At 47.0% G+C, this 18,797-nt stretch overlaps 1 protein-coding gene across 1 annotated transcript in view; it reads left to right on the top strand.

Moving 5' to 3' along the window:
• The window catches only part of DNAH2 (dynein axonemal heavy chain 2), a 120,414-nt gene extending 101,764 nt beyond the window's left edge, over nucleotides 1–18,650 (top strand). Inside the window, exons 66-88 of the mRNA XM_037028307.1 lie at nucleotides 5,550–5,714; nucleotides 6,279–6,404; nucleotides 6,555–6,703; nucleotides 6,777–6,843; nucleotides 6,971–7,121; nucleotides 7,371–7,519; nucleotides 7,710–7,843; nucleotides 7,957–8,101; nucleotides 8,219–8,418; nucleotides 9,920–10,046; nucleotides 10,831–11,017; nucleotides 11,224–11,372; nucleotides 11,524–11,707; nucleotides 11,940–12,130; nucleotides 15,510–15,701; nucleotides 15,904–16,088; nucleotides 16,323–16,551; nucleotides 16,620–16,771; nucleotides 16,894–17,008; nucleotides 17,493–17,669; nucleotides 17,768–17,842; nucleotides 18,012–18,162; nucleotides 18,293–18,650. Of these exons, the coding sequence (XP_036884202.1) occupies nucleotides 5,550–5,714; nucleotides 6,279–6,404; nucleotides 6,555–6,703; nucleotides 6,777–6,843; nucleotides 6,971–7,121; nucleotides 7,371–7,519; nucleotides 7,710–7,843; nucleotides 7,957–8,101; nucleotides 8,219–8,418; nucleotides 9,920–10,046; nucleotides 10,831–11,017; nucleotides 11,224–11,372; nucleotides 11,524–11,707; nucleotides 11,940–12,130; nucleotides 15,510–15,701; nucleotides 15,904–16,088; nucleotides 16,323–16,551; nucleotides 16,620–16,771; nucleotides 16,894–17,008; nucleotides 17,493–17,669; nucleotides 17,768–17,842; nucleotides 18,012–18,162; nucleotides 18,293–18,447 (3,555 nt within the window). The 3' untranslated portion in view covers nucleotides 18,448–18,650. The remainder of the gene's footprint in view (nucleotides 1–5,549; nucleotides 5,715–6,278; nucleotides 6,405–6,554; nucleotides 6,704–6,776; nucleotides 6,844–6,970; nucleotides 7,122–7,370; nucleotides 7,520–7,709; nucleotides 7,844–7,956; nucleotides 8,102–8,218; nucleotides 8,419–9,919; nucleotides 10,047–10,830; nucleotides 11,018–11,223; nucleotides 11,373–11,523; nucleotides 11,708–11,939; nucleotides 12,131–15,509; nucleotides 15,702–15,903; nucleotides 16,089–16,322; nucleotides 16,552–16,619; nucleotides 16,772–16,893; nucleotides 17,009–17,492; nucleotides 17,670–17,767; nucleotides 17,843–18,011; nucleotides 18,163–18,292) is intronic.
• The last annotated feature ends 147 nt before the right edge of the window (nucleotides 18,651–18,797 follow it).

Below are 18,797 nucleotides of genomic sequence, written 5' to 3'. Positions count from 1 at the left end.
TAATTTATCTTAGAGAGAGAGGAGGAGAGGGAAAGAGAAAGAAACATCAGTGTGAGAGACAAACATCAATTGGTTGCCTCCTATACATGCTCTGACCAGGGACTGAACCTGAAATCTAGGTATGCACCCTGACTGGGGTCATACCTGCAATGTTTTGGTGTATGGTATGATGCTCCAACCAAGTAAGTCACACTGGCCAGGACTAAAATCAGTGCTTTTTAGTGGAAATGATGTGACCAAAAATCTATCACAAAATGTTAAGATCCATTAAAACAAAGTTTAATGAGAAAAATACCTAATATTCTGTTCCTCGGTTCCTGAAAACTAACCAACCCCACTTCAACCTAGTCGGCAATATCAGGCCACTTCTGTGCTGTAGCTGTAAGTGGCCTTTATCCTGAGACCACTGCTACTCCTCACTAAGGCTGTGCTTGAAGCCCACACCTTTCCTTTGCCCAAGCCCTGTTTCCTCGAAGCTGCACTGCTTTAAACATTCTGCTTCTGTAGAAACAGCCACTTACTTATGGGCAAAGGCATTGTCGCTCCCCCAAGGTCAAAATAACTCAGAGTTGGCTTAAAGATTTTCACCCGGCTGACACCAGTTAAGTCAACCACAAAATCCCTGACTAGTGTGGCTTGGTTGGGCATTGACCTGCAAAGTGAAGGGTCGCCACTTCAATTCCCAGTCAGGACTGGGCTGCAGGTTTGGTCTCCAGTCAGGGTGCAAACAAGAGGCAACTGATAGATGTTTTTCTTTCATATTGATGTGTCTCTTCCTCTCTTTCTTTCTTCCTTATACTCTAAAAATAAATAAATAAAATCTCTTTTAAAAAGTCATGCACATAAGTATAAAAACCCACCAAGCCTAACAGGAGCCTCTACAAATCACCTAAGTCAAAACACCTGTCCATACCCAACGTCTGCCCATGAAACCCTGAGCCCCACCCAAAGCTTCTTACTGGGTTTTCTGGTCTGCAAATGTACTCTTTTAAAAATATATATATTTTATTGATTGTGCTATTACAGTTGTCCCATTTTTTTCTCCCCTTTACTCCCCTGTACCCTGTACCTGCCTCCTACCAGCATCGCCCACTTTTAGTTCATGTCCAGGGGCCGTACGTATAAGTTCTTTGGCTTCTCCATTTCCTATTCTATCCTTACCCTCCCTCTGTCTGTTTTGTACCTCCCATTTATGATTCTTATTCCCTGTGCCTTTTCCCCCATTCTTCTCACCTCCCTACTGATAATTCTCCATAGGACCTCCATTTCTGTGATTCTGCTTCTGTTCTAGTTGTTTGCTTAGTTTGTTTTTATTTTTAGGTTCAGTTGTTGATAGTTGTGAGTTTTTTGTCATTTTATTGTTTATATTTTTTATCTTCTTTTTCTCAGATAAATCCCTTTACCATTTCATATAATAAGGGTTTGGTGATGATGAACTCCTTTAATTTTACCTCATCTGGGAAGAACTTTATCTGCCCTTCCACTCTAAATGATAGCTTTGCTGGATAGAGCAATGTTGGGTGTAGGTCCTTGCCTTTCATGACTTGGAATACTTCTTTCCAGTCCCTTCTTGCCTGCAAGGTTTCTTTTCAGAAATCAACTGATAGCCTTATGGGCACTCATTTGTAGGTAACTGTCTCCTTTTCTCTTGCTGTTTTTAAGATTGTCTCCTTATGTTTAATCTTGGGTAATGTAATTATGATGTGTCTTGGTGTGTGCTTCCTTGGGTCCAACTTCTTTGGGACTCTCTGAGCTTCTTGGACTTCCTGGAAGTCTATTTCCTTCACCAGATTGGGGAAGTTCTCCTTCATTATTTTTTCAAATAAGTTTTCCATTTCTTGCTCTTCCTCCTCTCCTTCTGGAAGCTCTATGATTCGGACGTTGGAATGTTTAAAGTTGCCCTGGAGTTTCCTAAGCCTCTCCTCATTTTTTTGAGATCTTGTGTCTTCTTTCTGTTCTGGTTAAATGTTTATTTCTTCCTTCTGCTCCATACTGTTGATTCAAGTCCTAGTTTCCTTCCCTTCACTGTTGGTTCCCTGTATATTTTTTTTGTTTCACTTTGCATAGCCTTCACTTTTTCCTCAATTTTGTAACCATACTCAACCATTTCTGTGGGCATCCTGATTACCAGTGAACTGTGCATCTGATAGGTTGGTTATCTCTTCAACACTTTGTTCTATTTTTGGAGCTTTGATCTGTTCTTTCATTTTGGCCATATTTTTTTTTGTCTCGGAGTGCCTGCTATGTTGTAAGGAGTGGTGCCTTAGGTATTTTCCTGGGTAGAGTCACCGCACTCTGACACTGTGGCACTGTATGTGGGGGGAGGGTCAGAAAGGGAAAAATCTGCTTGCTTGGTGCTCAGCTGGCTTTAAGTCACTTCTCCTGCTACCCACAAGCAAACTGTACCCTTCTGGTGCTGATTCCTGGGTGGGTGGGCTTGTGTATGCTCTAGGACCCTGTGGGTCTCTCCAAGAAACTCTCCTGTGAGGCTGGGAGTTTCTCCTGCTGCGGCAACCCACGCAGATTTTTATAGCCAGAGGTTTTGTGACTTTATTTCCCCACACTGGAACCCTGGGTTGAGTGGTCTCTTTCCTCAGTTGTTCCTCCTGGTTTATCTTCACACAAATGTGGGGCCACCTGGTCATCCAGCCATTACACCTTCTACTGGTCTGGATGAATGTTTCTTCTTTAACTCCTTGGTTGCCAGAATTCGATACAGTTCGGTTTTCTGGCAGTTCTGATTATTTTTTTGTTTTTAAATTTGTTGTTGTCCTTTTGCTTGCATGAGGATGCAAAGTGTATCTACCTACCCCTCCATCTTTGCTTCAAGTTGCTGAAAATATACTATTGAGGTGATCCAAGAACTAGCAGCTGCCTTCTTTTATGCCTGGGTTTTAAACAAATTAAGAAATAAAAGTTCAGCCCTGGCTGGTATAGCTCAGTGGATTGAGCGCAGACCTGAAAACCAGAGGATCGTGGTTCAATTTCCAGTCAGGGCACATGCCTGGGTTGCAGGCCGCTTCCCAGGAGGGCACGCACAAGAGGCGACCATACAGTAATAATACTTCTTTCCCTCTCTCCTTCCCTTCCCCTCTAAAGATAAATAAATAAAAAATCTTAAAAAAAAGAAATAAAAGTTCAAAATACTACTTTTAAAGATGAAATTGGAGAATGTGGCTGACATTTTGGGGCAACTGGCCCCACCTGCCGTAACCCCACATCCAGAGACACTTATCAGGTCTCGGGTATTGCTGGGTGGGCAGAGTGGAACTGGTGCTCTTGCCTAAGAGGAAAGAGCCTGAGCTCAGCTGAGCACTCCTAGTTTATTCTTCCCAATTTCACCAGTCAGGGCAGTCACGTGCTGCCCATGGTGAAGGGGTATGTAAAGGCAGGGAGGAAATCTTCCGACATAAAGGGGAATGACCAAGATAAAAATGTGACAAAATGGGACCCTGAAGAAACACTAAATCCAGAGATTATTATAGAGAAGAACTTAAAAAGCAAACCTAATCTAAAAGTTGGTATTATCAGAGAGTGATTAAGGAAGAAATGACATCCACACTACAAAAACAGGATGATAAGAGAAAGAATTCAAACAGAGAAAAGGAAGGTTCTGAGAAGCTTAAAAATGATCAAACTATTCAATAGAAGGATGGGAAGTAGAGTTAAACAATATAAAACAAAAACAAAACAAAATCAGAAAACATAGGGAGATATTTTTCTGAAGGAATGTAATCAGGGGTAACAGAAAATATTTAACAAGCAGTTCAGTATTCACAGTGACCTCTTAGAATGTGTGCCTTAGCCACAGGCAGCTCAGTCAGCCGCCCAGTTCCGACTGGGCACCAGACCAGGTCATAATGTTGATTCTCTTTATGACATTAGACCTTTATAATCAACCTAAAGACAAAGCACAGAAGACCGATTGTGGCATCTGCGTGGGAATGTTATCAACCTTGAAATATAAAAATAGAAGCGCTACTAAAAAAGCTGTGAATGCACTTGGGGGGTGGGAATCAGGCAATTCTTTTGTAGATATTATCAAATGAGGTTTTGATCCCTGACCAGTGTGGCTCAGTTGGTGGGGCATCATCCTTTGAAATGAAAGGTGGCTGGTCTGATTCCCAGCCAGGGCACGTGCTTGGGTTTCGAGTTCAGTCTCCAGTTGGGGTGCTTGTGAGAGACAACCGATCCATGTTTCTCTCCCTCTCTTTTTCCCCCTCTCCCCTCTCTCTAAAATAAATAAATAAAATCTTTAAAATGAGATTTCAATATGTTACTCAAAGTTATAGGGGTAACCAGTAGAAGAACTCAAACTGTTAGAAGTAGAGAGAAAGGGGTGGTGGCATAGCTGTATAAGGGATTAAATCTCCATTTTTCATAGCATAAAGTCAATATAAATAGCCTAAAATTGATGACACAGGAAACAGCAGTGTAGAACACACTTGTATATATAGAGAATGCCTTGGAAGGATATTCAAGACACATGTCACACTGGTACCTTGAGAAAGGAGTGGGTGGATGGAGAGCAGGTTTGGAAGACTTCTCATGCCCTTATGCCTTTTGAATTTTTCAGTTGCTTATTCACAAAATAAATAAAATTAAAATAAAAAACGAATGGTGTCAAGATGTACTTCTCCCTTGAAGACATTCATTACAGCATTAATAGTAGAAACTGTTGGAAAGACCCAATTATCTATCGGTAGGAGACTTGCTATATAAAATAATGGCTCACTCCTACACAAGATTATTTTACAGCTTTTTGAAATGAGCTTGTAAAAACAAATTACTCTGGAGCATTTGAGATCTTGCTTCCTGGCATATGTCATCAGTTTGACTCAGATAAACTCTTATAAAAATTCTCAAAACAAAACAAAATAAAAGAACATTACTATTCGACAGTCAGACACACATACCAGGTCCTGGAAGAGGCTCAATTGGGCCTCTGCTTCAGATTTAAGTGATTCTATTCCAACCTCAGCAGGGTCCATGGGGTAGTGGTGAATTGAAAGAGGCTTCTCTAGCAGGTGAAGCTGTCCCAGAAATCTGTCTCTGGAGTGGGACCTTGGACATGGGCCTTTTCCTTGAATGGACTCCCTCTATGTGTCTCCAATAGTTCCTGGGTTCATTTCAAGATTTTTCTTTCTCTCTCAAGGTCATACCTTGGGCATGGCCTCTGGCATGGAGTGGCAGTCATTTTTGTGCTCTGATCATCTCTTGTCAACATGCCTTACGTGGTTTGTTATGCTATGAGAGGTGTGTCTCCTACCCAGCTTTGACTTTCATTACTAAGTAATTTCTGGGCTCAAGGAAAGAGCAGTGGAGGGAAGAGAAAGAAAACTCATCGCACATATTTTATCTTTTTTCCCCCCTTACAACAACCTTATAGGGTAGATGTTAAAATTCTTATTTTGCACGCGAGGAAACCAAGACTCAAAGAGGTCAATTTATCCAAGGTCATTCAGCCACAAAATAACAGATTGGTAATTTGAATCCAGAACCATATGTCTCAAGCCCTTGTTTGATTCTTATACTCTGATCCTTCCCAGGTGGCTGAGAAACTGGAGATGCTGAAGAAACAGTATGATGAGAAGCTGGCACAAAAGGAGGAGCTTCGCGAGAAGTCTAAGGAGATGGAGCTGAAGCTGGAGCGAGCTGGAATGTTGGTGTCTGGATTGGCTGGCGAGAAGGCCCGGTGGGAGGAGACAGCGAAGGTGAGATCAGTTCTGCCGCCTGATTCTTCTTCCTTCCTGCCAACGAGTTCTAACAGCTCCCATTCCCTTCAGGTCAAGGGACAGCCAAGGAAAATAGGGACAGTTGAGTGTAGGGACATCCAAGAATAGGGGATGGGTTTTCTTCCCTTCCCTTTCTTTACGTTTGGTGAGAGGAGTACCAGGAGAGATTTTTTGGTACCATTAGAGATCTGCTTCCATGTTTAGGTAGAGCTAGAAAGTGCACATGAGGACCCTTGGTGTAGCACATTGACTGAATAGAAACACTCATGGGGCATCTTGTTTCTCTGCCTTTGGTGACCTCCTGGTGTCATGAAAGTGTTAGGCCTCCTCACCAGAATGTAAGCAAACTGCTGCCATGATGGAGAACTCAAAAGTAATTAGGCCAGGTTGGAGTTCTCAGGGCACAAAGGGATAGGAGAGGAAAAAATGTCTCTTGCATCTAGATTGATAGTGTTCAGAGGAGAGTGCCTTCAAAGCATTCCAAGTGTTTCCCTGTGCTGGGGACCCTGACAGTCTCACACCTTCCCTACTGTCATCCTTCAGGGCTTGGAGGAAGACCTGGGCTACCTGGTGGGTGACTGTCTCCTGGCAGCTGCCTTCCTGTCCTACATGGGACCCTTCCTAACCAACTACCGGGATGAAATTGTCAACCAAATCTGGATCAGGAAGGTGAGGCTCAGGCATGATGAGTGAGATCTTGAGCTCTGAGACCAGAATAGGGGATGTAATTACCTTTGGGAGTAACAAGAGATATCAGGAAAGGGTAAGGATGCTGAGCTCAGGTCTGCAGGCTGAAATCTGGGGCTCTTCCCTACCCAGATTTGGGAGCTTCAAGTTCCTTGCTCACCTCGCTTCACCTTTGATAACTTCCTGTCCAATCCTACCAAAGTTCGGGACTGGAACATTCAAGGGTTGCCCTCAGATGCTTTCTCCACTGAGAATGGCATCATCGTCACTCGTGGCAACAGGTAAGGATGCTGCTGGGAGCAGGAAGAGGAGTAAGGGCAGAGCCTGTTCTCTGATGAATGCTTTCTCCTTCAGGTGGGCACTGATGATTGATCCTCAGGCCCAGGCCCTCAAGTGGATCAAGAACATGGAGGGAAAACAGGTATAAGGCTGGTTTTGTCTCCTTAGAATCTCTTCCCAAGCTCGTCTGTTTCTGAGGTCCTACCCTTGGATCATTTTTCCCTTTGAGTCCCTCAGTGTTTCTTCCATCTTTTTCTCTTGCTCTCTAGGGCCTTCAGATCATTGATCTGCAGATGAGTGATTACCTTCGAGTTCTAGAAAAGGCCATCCAGTTTGGATACCCAGTGCTGCTCCAGAATGTGCAGGAATACCTGGACCCCACACTCAACCCTGTGCTCAACAAATCTGTAGCTCGAATTGGTCAGGGCTCGGGCTTAATGTGGGATTGGACTGTGGGGCAAATTCTAAGGACCAGCCAAATAGGACACTGGGGAGGAAAGGGCTGGCTCTTTGGCTATGTCCTCTACTTATCTGTTTCTCCATTCAGACAGCCCTGGGCTGGGGCTGTTAGGGCAGGCTGAGTCACTGCTGCTGGATGCCAGTAGCGGAACAGGTCAGCCCACACCTGGTCACATGGGGTCCTTGCCCTTGACCCCCCTGTGGGTACAGGTGGTCGGCTGCTGATTCGCATTGGAGATAAGGAGGTGGAATACAATACCAATTTTCGTTTCTACATCACTACCAAGCTCTCCAACCCCCACTACAGCCCAGAAACCTCAGCCAAGACCACCATTGTCAACTTTGCAGTCAAAGAACAGGTAGGTGGTGGCTGATGCCTAGAATGAAATAGGATGAAGAGTCAGGGCTATAGAGTCCAGCAGGAATGAGAAAAAGGCTAAGCTTGGGGTGGGCAGGTGTAAAGGGATGAGGGGCTTGGGAGGTGTAAAGGGATGAAAAGGGTGAAGGTCACTGCAGTGAGTCTCACCCTGACTCCTGGTGCACCTTCAGGGCCTGGAGGCCCAACTGCTGGGCATTGTGGTCCGGAAGGAGCGGCCTGAGCTGGAGGAGCAGAAGGATTCACTGGTCATCAATATCGCTGCTGGCAAGAGAAAGCTCAAGGAGCTGGAGGATGAGATCCTTCGGTGAGACCTGGCCTCCACTCCTGCAGTGGCCCACTCACAGTCACAACTAGCACACCAGGGGGCTGATGGAGGCCCTGCCCCCTCCATCCACGCACCTCTTGGCTTCCCTCCAGGCTGCTGAATGAGGCCACAGGCTCCCTGCTTGACGATGTGCAGCTGGTGAACACCCTTCAGACCTCCAAGATAACTGCCACTGAGGTGACTGAGCAGCTGGAGACCAGTGAAACCACGGAGATCAACATTGACTTGGCTCGTGAGGTGAGCTCCTGTGTCCTCTAGCCCAGCCCTAATTATGCAACTCTAATTATGTTGCCCTCTGTGACTCCCTGCCACCTGACATGCCCCTCTGTGGCCCCTGGCTCTGCCCCCTTGCAGGCTTACCGTCCGTGTGCCCAGCGGGCATCGGTCCTGTTCTTTGTGCTCAATGACATGGGCCGCATCGACCCCATGTACCAGTTCTCACTGGATGCCTACATCAGCCTCTTTATCCTCAGCATTGACAAGAGCCATCGCAGCAACAAGCTGGAGGACCGCATTGACTACCTGAACGAATACCACACCTATGCCGTCTACAGGTCTGGGCTCCTCCCCACGTGCCTTAGGCAGGAGGCCAAGTGGCTGGCTCTAACTCTGACCCTTCTTGCCAGCTCTGCCTTCATACTTTCCCAAGCCACCACCTTGGTCCTCTGCTCTCTTGCCTGTACACCCTCCCTGGGTAGCTTCTTCACTGTCATGGTCTAAGCATCACCAGTGGTCTGACTACTCCCAGTTTTGTATCTTTAGGCTCCCCCTTGAACATGGGACTTGTGTGTACAACTGCCTAATATACCAGCACTTCTTAAATAGCAATGTGCTTATAAAGCACCGGGAATCTTGTTAAATACAGATTCAGATTCAGTAAGTTGGGGTTGGGACCCAAGGATCCACCTAACACTCCCAGCTGGTGCTGCCGCCCCTGGTCTGTGGGTCACACTCAGAGTAGCAAGGTACTTGATTTTTCTACGTAGACACCCCACAGACCCCTCAAGTCCAGGTCAAACTCATTATCTACCCTTTTCCTTCAGGGTCCTCACCCTTGAATGACACCAGTACCCACTTCGCAGTCAACCAAGCCAGAGAGGGGAAGTTCTCCTTGACTCCTCCCTCTCCTCCGCCTCTCAGATCGGTCACCAGGTTTTGCTCACGAATCTTTCTGCAACCTGTTCCCTCCCAGTCTCCCCACTGATACAAGTGTGATTTATAAACTTCAGGCATTTGTGATCTTTCTGAATTGCACAGACATCCCCTAACAGGTTGTCCTGCCTTTAACTTTGTCCCTCTCCAGTCTGTCTTCCTCCAATCTTGAGAGCCTTCTGAACACAAATCTGACTGCGCTGCTCCTGGCTCAAACTCTTTGGAAGGCCCACGCAGCCTGGCCTCCACCTGCCTCCCCAGCGTCCCCTTCTCCCTCCTTACACTGGGTGCCGGAGCAACGCAGACTGCCTTCTATGTCTGCCTTCCATGTGCGCTTCCGCCCACCCCCATCTCTACATTTGCTTCTGCTCTGAGCTCTCCCTGGAGTCCTCCCTTCGCTTCCTCTTCCACATCACTGGATAACTCTGCTGCACCTCAGGGCAACTCCTCTAAGAAACGTCTCCTGTGCCCCCAGGCGTGGCGGGCGCCCCCATCCTGTGATCCCTCAATAGCACTATCACTCCATATAACACGCATCACATCATTGCGTAATGAGTGGCTTCTCTCATCGGTCCTTCTCACCCTATCCGACTTCCTCCAGGACAGAGACTATGGCTCATTCATCTTTGTGTCCTCAGTACCTAGAAGAGTGCCCGCAGTTAGGGTCCAGTCAGTGTTGGGAGTTTTTTAATAGAAACGAATGATTGATTTTACCAGTGAACTCTGGGAAAATTACGTGCTCTCTCTAGGTCCCTGAATACTTGGCTGTTTATAGGAGTTTTGAATTTGGTGCTAATGAAGAACTTTCTCCCGTGTAGGACTCTGTGCTCTTATGATGTTTACTCAGTAAGCATTCATACTGAGTGTCCTGCTCCCTCCACACTCCCTGTCCCCTTCTCCCAGGTACACCTGCCGCACCCTTTTTGAGCGCCACAAGCTACTATTCAGTTTTCAGATGTGCGCCAAAATCCTGGAGACTTCTGGCAAGCTCAACATGGATGAGTACAACTTCTTTCTACGCGGGGGTGTGGTGAGTTGGGTACAGGACACATTTAAGTGTAGGGTAGTCAAGGCTGGGATGGTGGCAAGTATGAAGAGGACTCCAGATCCGGAGGGCGAGGCACAAGGCTGCAGTGAATAAGCCGAGAACTGCTAGGAGTAGGGGCGTGGCCAGCTCCCTGAGGCTGTGAGGGTAATTTGCCATGCGCCCCCTTGCTCATGACAAGTGCTTAAAAAGTATGTAGTTGGTGAACAATAAGTATTTGTTAAAGAGAGTGACTAAGTGAACGAACTGTAACAGTTTGTGCTTCTCTGAAAGGTGAGGCTGCTAGTTGACAGCATCAGGTAAGAGGCGACCACCAGAGGGCGCAAGTTCCCTAAATTTGAACTGTGATATCTCTGCACAGAGTCTGGGAGACTTAAATCCCCACATTCATGTCCCTAATGAAGGTGGATTACCATCCATCTTAGATTCCTGTATTCACTTTTGCATTCTGTTTCATGCTAGACTCATCTTGGAGTTCTCATGTTTAAAATAAAAAGGGGGGCCCTGGCTGGTGTGGCTCAATGGATTGAGCACCAGCCTACAAAGACAAAAGAATCCCTGGTTCAATTTCTAGCCAGGGCACATGCCTGGGTTGCAGGCCAGGTCGCCAGTGTGGGGCACATGAGAGGCAACCGTACATTGATGTTTCTCTCCCTTTCTTTCGCCTTCGCTTCCCCTCTCTGTAAAAATAAATTTACAAAATTTAAAGGGTAGTTCTTCTTCGGAGATGCTCCCAGTCAGTCCCTTTCTCCTATCTCCTCTCCCCCAGGTCCTGGATCGGGAGGGCCAAATGGATAACCCATGTACTAGTTGGCTTGCGGATGCCTACTGGGATAACATCACTGAACTCGACAAACTAACCAACTTTCATGGACTCATGAACTCCTTCGAACAGTATCCTCGTGACTGGCACCTGTGGTATACCAATTCCACCCCGGAGAAGGCTATGTTGCCAGGTGCCCAGGCGTCTAAGCCTCCCTGCTCCTGCCTTTTCCCTTCCCTCTGTTCAGCCCATGTGCTTGCCTGTCCCTTTGTTCTTTACCCTCTCTCCCAAGTTCTCCTCAGCCACCTGCCTCCTGGCTGAGCAGCCTGTGCAGGTGCTCCTTTGTTTAGATTCCCTGATCTTCCAGACTGTCCCATCAACAGTTCGACTCATTCATAGGTGAGTGGGAGAATGCCTGCAATGAAATGCAACGGATGCTGATTGTTCGCTCCCTACGCCAGGACCGAGTGGCATTCTGTGTTACCTCGTTCATTGTCTCCAACCTTGGCTCCCGCTTCGTTGAACCACCTGTGCTAAACATGAAGTTGGTCAGTGACCTGGTTTCCTTGCGCACACCATCCCTGGGTCCTTCCTGCTTCCCTCTCCCCATTCCAGTCCACCATGTGCATTTCCTCAGTCTCCTTCTTCCACTTACGTTACACGTCTTCTGCTTGAGGCCATATTCTGTGCTTCTGTCAGGTGATGGAGGATTCAACCCCACGAACCCCACTGGTGTTCATCCTGTCCCCTGGTGTGGACCCCACCAGTGCCCTGCTCCAGCTGGCTGAGCACACAGGCATGGCTCAGCGTTTCCATGCCCTGTCCTTGGGCCAGGGCCAGGCCCCCATTGCTGCTCGGCTCCTTCGAGAGGGCATGACTCAAGGTCAGTGTCATTCTTGTCCTTCTACTCCCGTCCTTGGCACTGCTGGTCCTACTCCCCAGAACCTCCAACCTCAATCACATGCCATGTCTGCAGGTCCCACTTTTCCAGGAGGCCCCAGGAGTGGCAGACCTGAGCTTCTGACTCTTCCCCACCAACACACAATCAGGAAGATAGTGTGGGGACAGATGGGGCTTAGGGAATGGGTCCCACTAAATCTAGCATCTCCCTGCAGGACACTGGGTGTTCCTGGCCAACTGTCACCTGTCACTGTCTTGGATGCCTAATCTTGACAAACTGGTGGAACGGCTGCAGGTGGAGGATCCTCACCCTTCCTTCCGCCTCTGGCTCAGCTCTAGCCCCCATCCCGACTTCCCCATCTCAATCTTACAGGCCAGCATCAAGATGACCACAGAACCGCCAAAGGTATGGGTGACTGTACATAGCCAGCATCAATCATACCGTCTGGTCTACCCTTCCGTCCACTAGCATCAGAGAGAGGGCCTAACCTTAGCGACATGTTTTGTTAAAAATGTTTACAAAATTTTACTTATTTCTCTCTTTTTTATGCCAAAATCTTAGAACATAATAGTAATATCTGATATTTCTTGAGTGCTAGTATGTACCAGGCATTGTTCTAAGTGCTTTACATTTAATTCATTTCATACACATACTCCTATCAGGTAAGCCCCATTAACCCATTTTACAGACAGGAAACAAGCCCTGAAGAGTAAATAACTAGTCACACAGCACCTTCTTGTCCTCGGTCCTCCTTGAACACCTTGGGACAGCTGACTTTCCCTTTCCTGGTTTCCCTGACACACACTCCTGGTTTCCCCCCTGCCTCTTGCCACATCATTTATTACTTCCACATTGCTCTCTCCTCTTGTCCTGCAGTTGTATCTCAAGTCTTAGTTCTTGACCTCCAACTTTTCTCATTTGACATTTTTTCCTTTCACAGCTTGATAGAGAAATGGTCCTTTTCCTGATTTCAGCTCGAATCCCCATCTCTGTCTCCAGCATCCAACTCAGTTTCAGCTCTGAATTCCATCTGGTTACAAAACATTCCTTCCCGCCACGCCAGCTCCATAAACCCCACACTCGGGAGACAAGTCGTCAGCTCCTCTACTGTAGATTATATCCTCATCCTATTTTTGTTAATGGTGCCACTAGTTTTTTTAATTTTAATCCTCACCTGAGGATATGTTTATTGATTTTAGAGAGAGAGGAAGGAGGGGAAAGAAACCTCAGTGTGAGAGAGAAACATCCATCAGTTGGTTGCGTCCTATACATGCCCCAACCAGGGATGGAGCCTGTAACCTAGGTAACTGCCCTGACCTGGAATCGAACCTGCAACCCTTTGGTATATAGGATGATGCTCTGACCAACTGAGCCACGTGGTCAGGGCTCCACTAATTTAAAAAAATACACACACGTGTATGTGTGTGTGTGTGTGTGTGTGTATGTGTGTGTGTTTGAAGTTGATTTGTATTTATTTTTTTCTGCCCAAAAAGCATTCTGTGCCCCTGTGTAAAAATGTCAAACAGTCCAGAGATATAGCCCCAGTGTAACAGAACATTTTTAATTCATTTTTTAAGAACTTTTTTTCTTTGCCTTCTGAGAGAGATGTGTGACTTGGTAGCTAGGTTGAGCACCCTGCGATGGGTAGAGGTGTGTGAGTGGGGAGGTAGGTGCTGCTCAGCTTTGCATAATGAAGTGGGAGGTGATGATGAATCTGAGGGAAACCTAAGAGGAAGGAGAGAGGAATCAGCAATGGGGTGCCTGGGCCGGGGAGAGAGTCCATCCTGGTTTTGCCCAGGTGTGCTTTCTGTGATCTGCCAGATCTTCATGGAAGTGGAAGGGGAAGAGAGGGAGAGAGACACTGATGCGTGAGAGAAACATAAGTTAGTTGCCTTTCACACACCCTAACTGGGGACCTGGCTCACAACCCAGGCATGTACCTTGACTGGGAATCAAACCTACGACCTTTCAGGTTGCAGGTTGGTGCTCAATCCACTGAGCCACACCAGCCAGGGTGGTGAATAGAAATTCTTAACTTCTATCAGTTTAAATTTAGCTATCTCCTTTTTTATTATTTATACTCCTTTGTCTTATTTAAGGTATTTTTGCTTACTCCAAGTTACACATTAAGACAGTCTCTTATACTTGTCTTCAAAACAATTTTATAACTTGATTTTCATATACAGGTTTTTAGCCACTTCAGATTGGTTTTTTTGTGAGTGTGGAATGAGGTAGTTAGAGATCTAATATTTTTCCAGATGGGTAACCAGTTTTCTGAGTACTATTATTAAATAGCCTGCAATTACCCTTCTGATCTGCAATGTGTCTGCTCAGCCTTAAATCGTGTGTGTGTGTGTGTGTGTGTGTGTGTGTATACATTCAACCTACTGAGCCATTCTAAGCCAGGGCTCTATAGTACTTCTTGATAGCTGGTAAGACAAATCTCCTTATTTTTCTTCAATCTGCTCTCCAACATAAATTTTAGAATTAGCTTGTCAAGTTCCACCAAAAAAAAAATCCTATCGATCAATTTGGAAAAAATCAACATCTTTAGGATGTTGAGCCTCCCGATTCATGAGAATAGTATGTCTCTCCATTTATTCTTTGTTTCAATAAAATGTTGTAATTTTCTGTATAAAGATTTATACATTTTATTGTATTTCTACCTTACATATTTTGATGTTATAAATGGCATTTTAAAAATCATATTTTTTGTTGCTGCTCTAATATTCATTCTTCAGTTTTCTCGCTACTCCATTCTGTCCATTGTAGGTGAGTCTTCTTAAGACACTGTTTCAACATATCACTGTTCTATTCAAGACAGAAAGTAGCTCCATAATGCTTGGCGAATCGAGTCCAAATGGTTCAAACTGTCCTTCTTATTGCACCTCCGTCTGTAAATGGCTCTTCTTACCTGACCTTAGCACTTGCACTTGACTTCAGTTAGGCTTATCCTCTCACTTATTCTCCTCTTTGTGCCTTTATTCCTTCAGTTCTTTCTCGCTCCTGGAAACCAAGTCTCTCTTCTCAGCCTAGTCATATCTTTCCCATTTGTAAGACTTAGCCCAAATCCCAAATTGTTCATGAAGACTGATAAATCCAATCACAGGGAATATTCCCTGTGACCCTTATTTTATTATTGGCCTTTTTATTATGGCCCAAATACTATGACTCTTTTTTTTCAATATTTTATTTGTAGAGAGGGGGAGGAAGGGAGAAAGAGAGGGAGAGAAACATCAATGTGTGGTTGCCTCTCACACACCCCCTACTGGCGTGTAACCCAGGCATGTGCCCTGACGAGAACTGAACCTACAGCCTGCCAGTTTAAGGGAAGACACCCAACCAACTGAGCCACACTGGCCAGGGCTATACTATGACCCTTCTAATCTATACCAGACATTTCCACACAGTACGGTGTACATTTTTGTTTGTTAACAGTTGCATGTATATCTTTGTTCGTATTTTCTGGTACTCCCAAATTGAGTGGGCTTACCCACCACTGAGAATACTGTGGCTGAGAGGATCAAAAGTAGGAGGACAAGAAGGTCGGGCTGCCACCAGCCCGTACAGTGCCTCTGCGTGAATTAGAGAAAGGCACCCAGCCCTGTGAATGAGTGCACATGTTGGCAGGCAGATCTGGGGCTAGATTTCAGCCTCCGCTCAGCCCCTCAGCCAGTGCCTCGAGCAGTGAGCAACCCCCACAACTGTGCGCCGTAGCACAGTGTGCTAGTGGCAGGGCTGAGCAAGATGCTATCATCCCTTCTCCCTACTCCACTGTCCCCAGGGCCTAAAGGCCAACATGACACGTCTTTACCAACTGATGACGGAACCACAGTTTTCCCGATGCTCCAAACCTGTGAAGTATAAGAGGCTGCTGTTTGCACTCTGCTTCTTTCACTCTGTGTTGCTCGAACGCAAAAAGTTCCTGCAGCTTGGCTGGAACATTGTCTATGGCTTCAATGACTCCGACTTTGAGGTTTGTCCTAACCGGAGGCCCCTTATGCCAGCCCCCTTTCCTCATACTTCTGGCTTCATGGCTCCCCTCCGGAAATACCCACTGACAGAAAGTCCCTGTTAAAGCCCCATTGGGAAGTTATTTCTTTAAAAAAGCAGCCCCATTAGAAGAGTTCCTGCAATAACTGTGTGGTGCTGGGGGTTTGGGCTGGGGCCATGCACAGGTGTCAGAGAATTTGCTGAGCCTCTATCTGGATGAGTATGAGGACACACCCTGGGATGCGCTCAAGTACCTCATTGCTGGCATCAACTACGGTGGGCATGTCACAGATGATTGGGACCGGCGCCTGCTCACCACCTACATCAATGACTATTTCTGTGACCAGTCTCTATCAAACCCCTTCTACCGGTGAGGGGGAGGTGGCACTAACAGGAGCCCAGAGGACACAAAAAGACCAGGTGGCAGGATTGGGGTAGGGTAATGTTTGAGGAGAGAACATGAGACCGGGAGAAGGCAGAATGTGGGGGACTGGGAGGAAGAGCAAGAACAGAGAGTTGCACAAATGGGACGTAGGTAGAGCTGGAGTCTTGGTTTGACACCGAGGTCCCACAATGTGGTGGTAATTATGCTGTGGCTCTCCAGGTTGTCAGCATTAGAGACTTATTTCATACCCAAGGATGGGAACCTGGCTTCTTACAAGGAGTACATCAGCATGTTGCCTGGCATGGACCCCCCTGAAGCCTTTGGCCAACACCCCAATGCAGATGTGGCCTCCCAGATCACTGAGGCACGAACTCTTTTTGAGACTCTGCTTTCCCTGCAACCCCAGATTACACCCTCTAGGGCTGGAGGCCAGAGCCGGGAAGAGAAGGTAAGAACCCAACCTGGGGAGGGGGAAGCCATGAGAGAGGGTTGCATTCAGAGCTCCTGCCTCATCAGGTCCTTGAGTTGGCCACTGATGTGAAACAGAAGATCCCTGAAATGATCGACTATGAAGGGACCCGAAAATTGCTGGCTCTGGACCCCTCCCCTCTCAATGTGGTCCTTCTGCAGGAGATCCAGAGATACAACAAGCTTATGGAGACCATCCTGTAAGATGGAGAGGGGCTTTTCAGAATGTGGGGAGGTGGCAAGAGGAAAGGCCTTTACCTCCTATCTAGGATGACTCTTCCAGGACCAACCCATCTCTAACCCTCCATCCTATCCTGCTCAGGTTCTCACTGACAGACCTGGAAAGGGGCATCCAAGGTCTCATCGTCATGTCTACAAGTCTGGAAGAGATTTTCAATTGCATCTTTGATGCCCATGTCCCTCCACTCTGGGGAAAGGCAAGATTTACACTACTGTTGATCCTACTCCAGCAATGAGCTCTCAACCCTGTACCCCCAATCTCCTGGTTCTTGGTAGGCATATAGCAAAATGCAGTAAGTCTGGGCTTTGGAGCCAGGCAGGTTCAAGGTTGAAATCTGGCGATCATTCACTGACTGACTTTGCACAAGACATTAACTTACAAGCTGACTCAGAGCAAGTTATTAACCTCTCCAAGGATGTTTCAAGGATTCTCAGCACTGTGCATAATACTTCATAGGAGTTTTCACTAATGGTGACTGGTAACTGTTACCATTGTTAATAAATGGTTGTCATTTTATGCTTCTTTCCTGGCAGTTGGCTTTTGGAGTGCTTTACTCAATTGAAATTGGGGGGCAGGGGCTGACACCACATTTTCTTTTTATATCTGCTCTCAGTGCCCAAAATAAGAACTTGAATGCATGAATGAATGAATGAATGAACATGTACTGCCTCCTCCTCCAGGCATATCCCTCACAAAAGCCACTGGCTGCATGGACCCGGGACTTGGCCCTGCGTGTAGAACAGTTTGAGCTGTGGGCTAGTCGTGCCCGACCTCCTGTGATCTTCTGGTTGTCTGGCTTCACCTTCCCCACCGGCTTCCTCACTGCTGTACTGCAGTCTTCAGCTCGCCAAAATAACGTGAGCCATGTGGAGAGTGTTTTAAGAACTGGATGCTGGGGACATGTATTTGCTCTCCTTTTTGAGGGTCCTCCCTTATTCTCACCTTTAATCTCCAGATATCAGTAGACAGCCTCTCTTGGGAATTTATTGTTTCCACTGTGGATGACAGCAACCTAGTGTATCCACCCAAGGTGGGTGCCAGATGTGCTTGGGGCTCTAAGCATAGGCAGGTCTGGTGGAGCAGGGTGCTGGGAGCAAAGGTGGGAAACAATTGGTTGAGTAGGGAAGGGGAGGTGGCAGGTCAGGGGTGCTGGCAGCCAAGTCTCCACTTCCCCCCAACCTGCCCCTATGTCTCCCCAGGACGGTGTCTGGGTTCGAGGCCTGTATCTGGAGGGTGCTGGCTGGGACCGGAAGAACTCCTGCTTGGTGGAAGCAGAGCCCATGCAGCTTGTCTGCCTCATGCCCACGATCCACTTCCGGCCTACAGAGAGCAGAAAGAAGAGCGCCAAGGGTGGGTCATGCCTTCAGACCTGCCTGCCCCATCCCTAGTTTTGATTTTAACCCATCCTCTGCTCTATTCCTCTGTTTTCCCAAAGGCTCTAGTGGTCCGATTCGATTCCTTCTCTTGTCTTTCCCCTCAGGTATGTACTCCTGTCCTTGCTACTACTATCCCAACCGGGCCGGCAGCTCCGACAGAGCCTCCTTTGTCATTGGCATCGACCTCCGGTGTGGGACCATGACATCTGATCATTGGATCAAGAGGGGCACTGCTCTACTCATGAGCCTGGACAACTGAGAAGCCTCCTTTTCATCCTCGCTTGAGGGAGGGTTGGGAACTCTAGAAACAAACCTGACAATGCACCTCAGACCGAGGCTGGACCTCACTCAAGCCTTGACCTTGGTTGAACTTGTTGTGTGATGGGGCCCTGGAGATACAGTGTGCTAGCCATAAAGGTTGAAGAATTGGAATTCAGTGCAATAAAACCCCTGCGACTACAAGCCCTAGATCTCTCAATGGGATGGTGGAGTTTGGGAAAGAAGCCCGGCCTTACAGAGGGCCGGAGAGCTGCGGTGAGCTGCTACCGGAGGGGGAAAAGAAGCAGGGAAAGTGGGAGGCCTTGAACAGCTTTGACCTCCAACGAATGG

The sequence above is a fragment of the Sturnira hondurensis genome, unplaced genomic scaffold (assembly GCF_014824575.4).
Source record: "Sturnira hondurensis isolate 20B ecotype Veracruz unplaced genomic scaffold, ASM1482457v3 Scaffold0019835, whole genome shotgun sequence".
Lineage (NCBI taxonomy): Eukaryota > Metazoa > Chordata > Mammalia > Chiroptera > Phyllostomidae > Sturnira > Sturnira hondurensis.
Note: the sequence above shows the minus strand (reverse complement) of the source record. Positions and strands in the feature narration are given on the sequence as shown.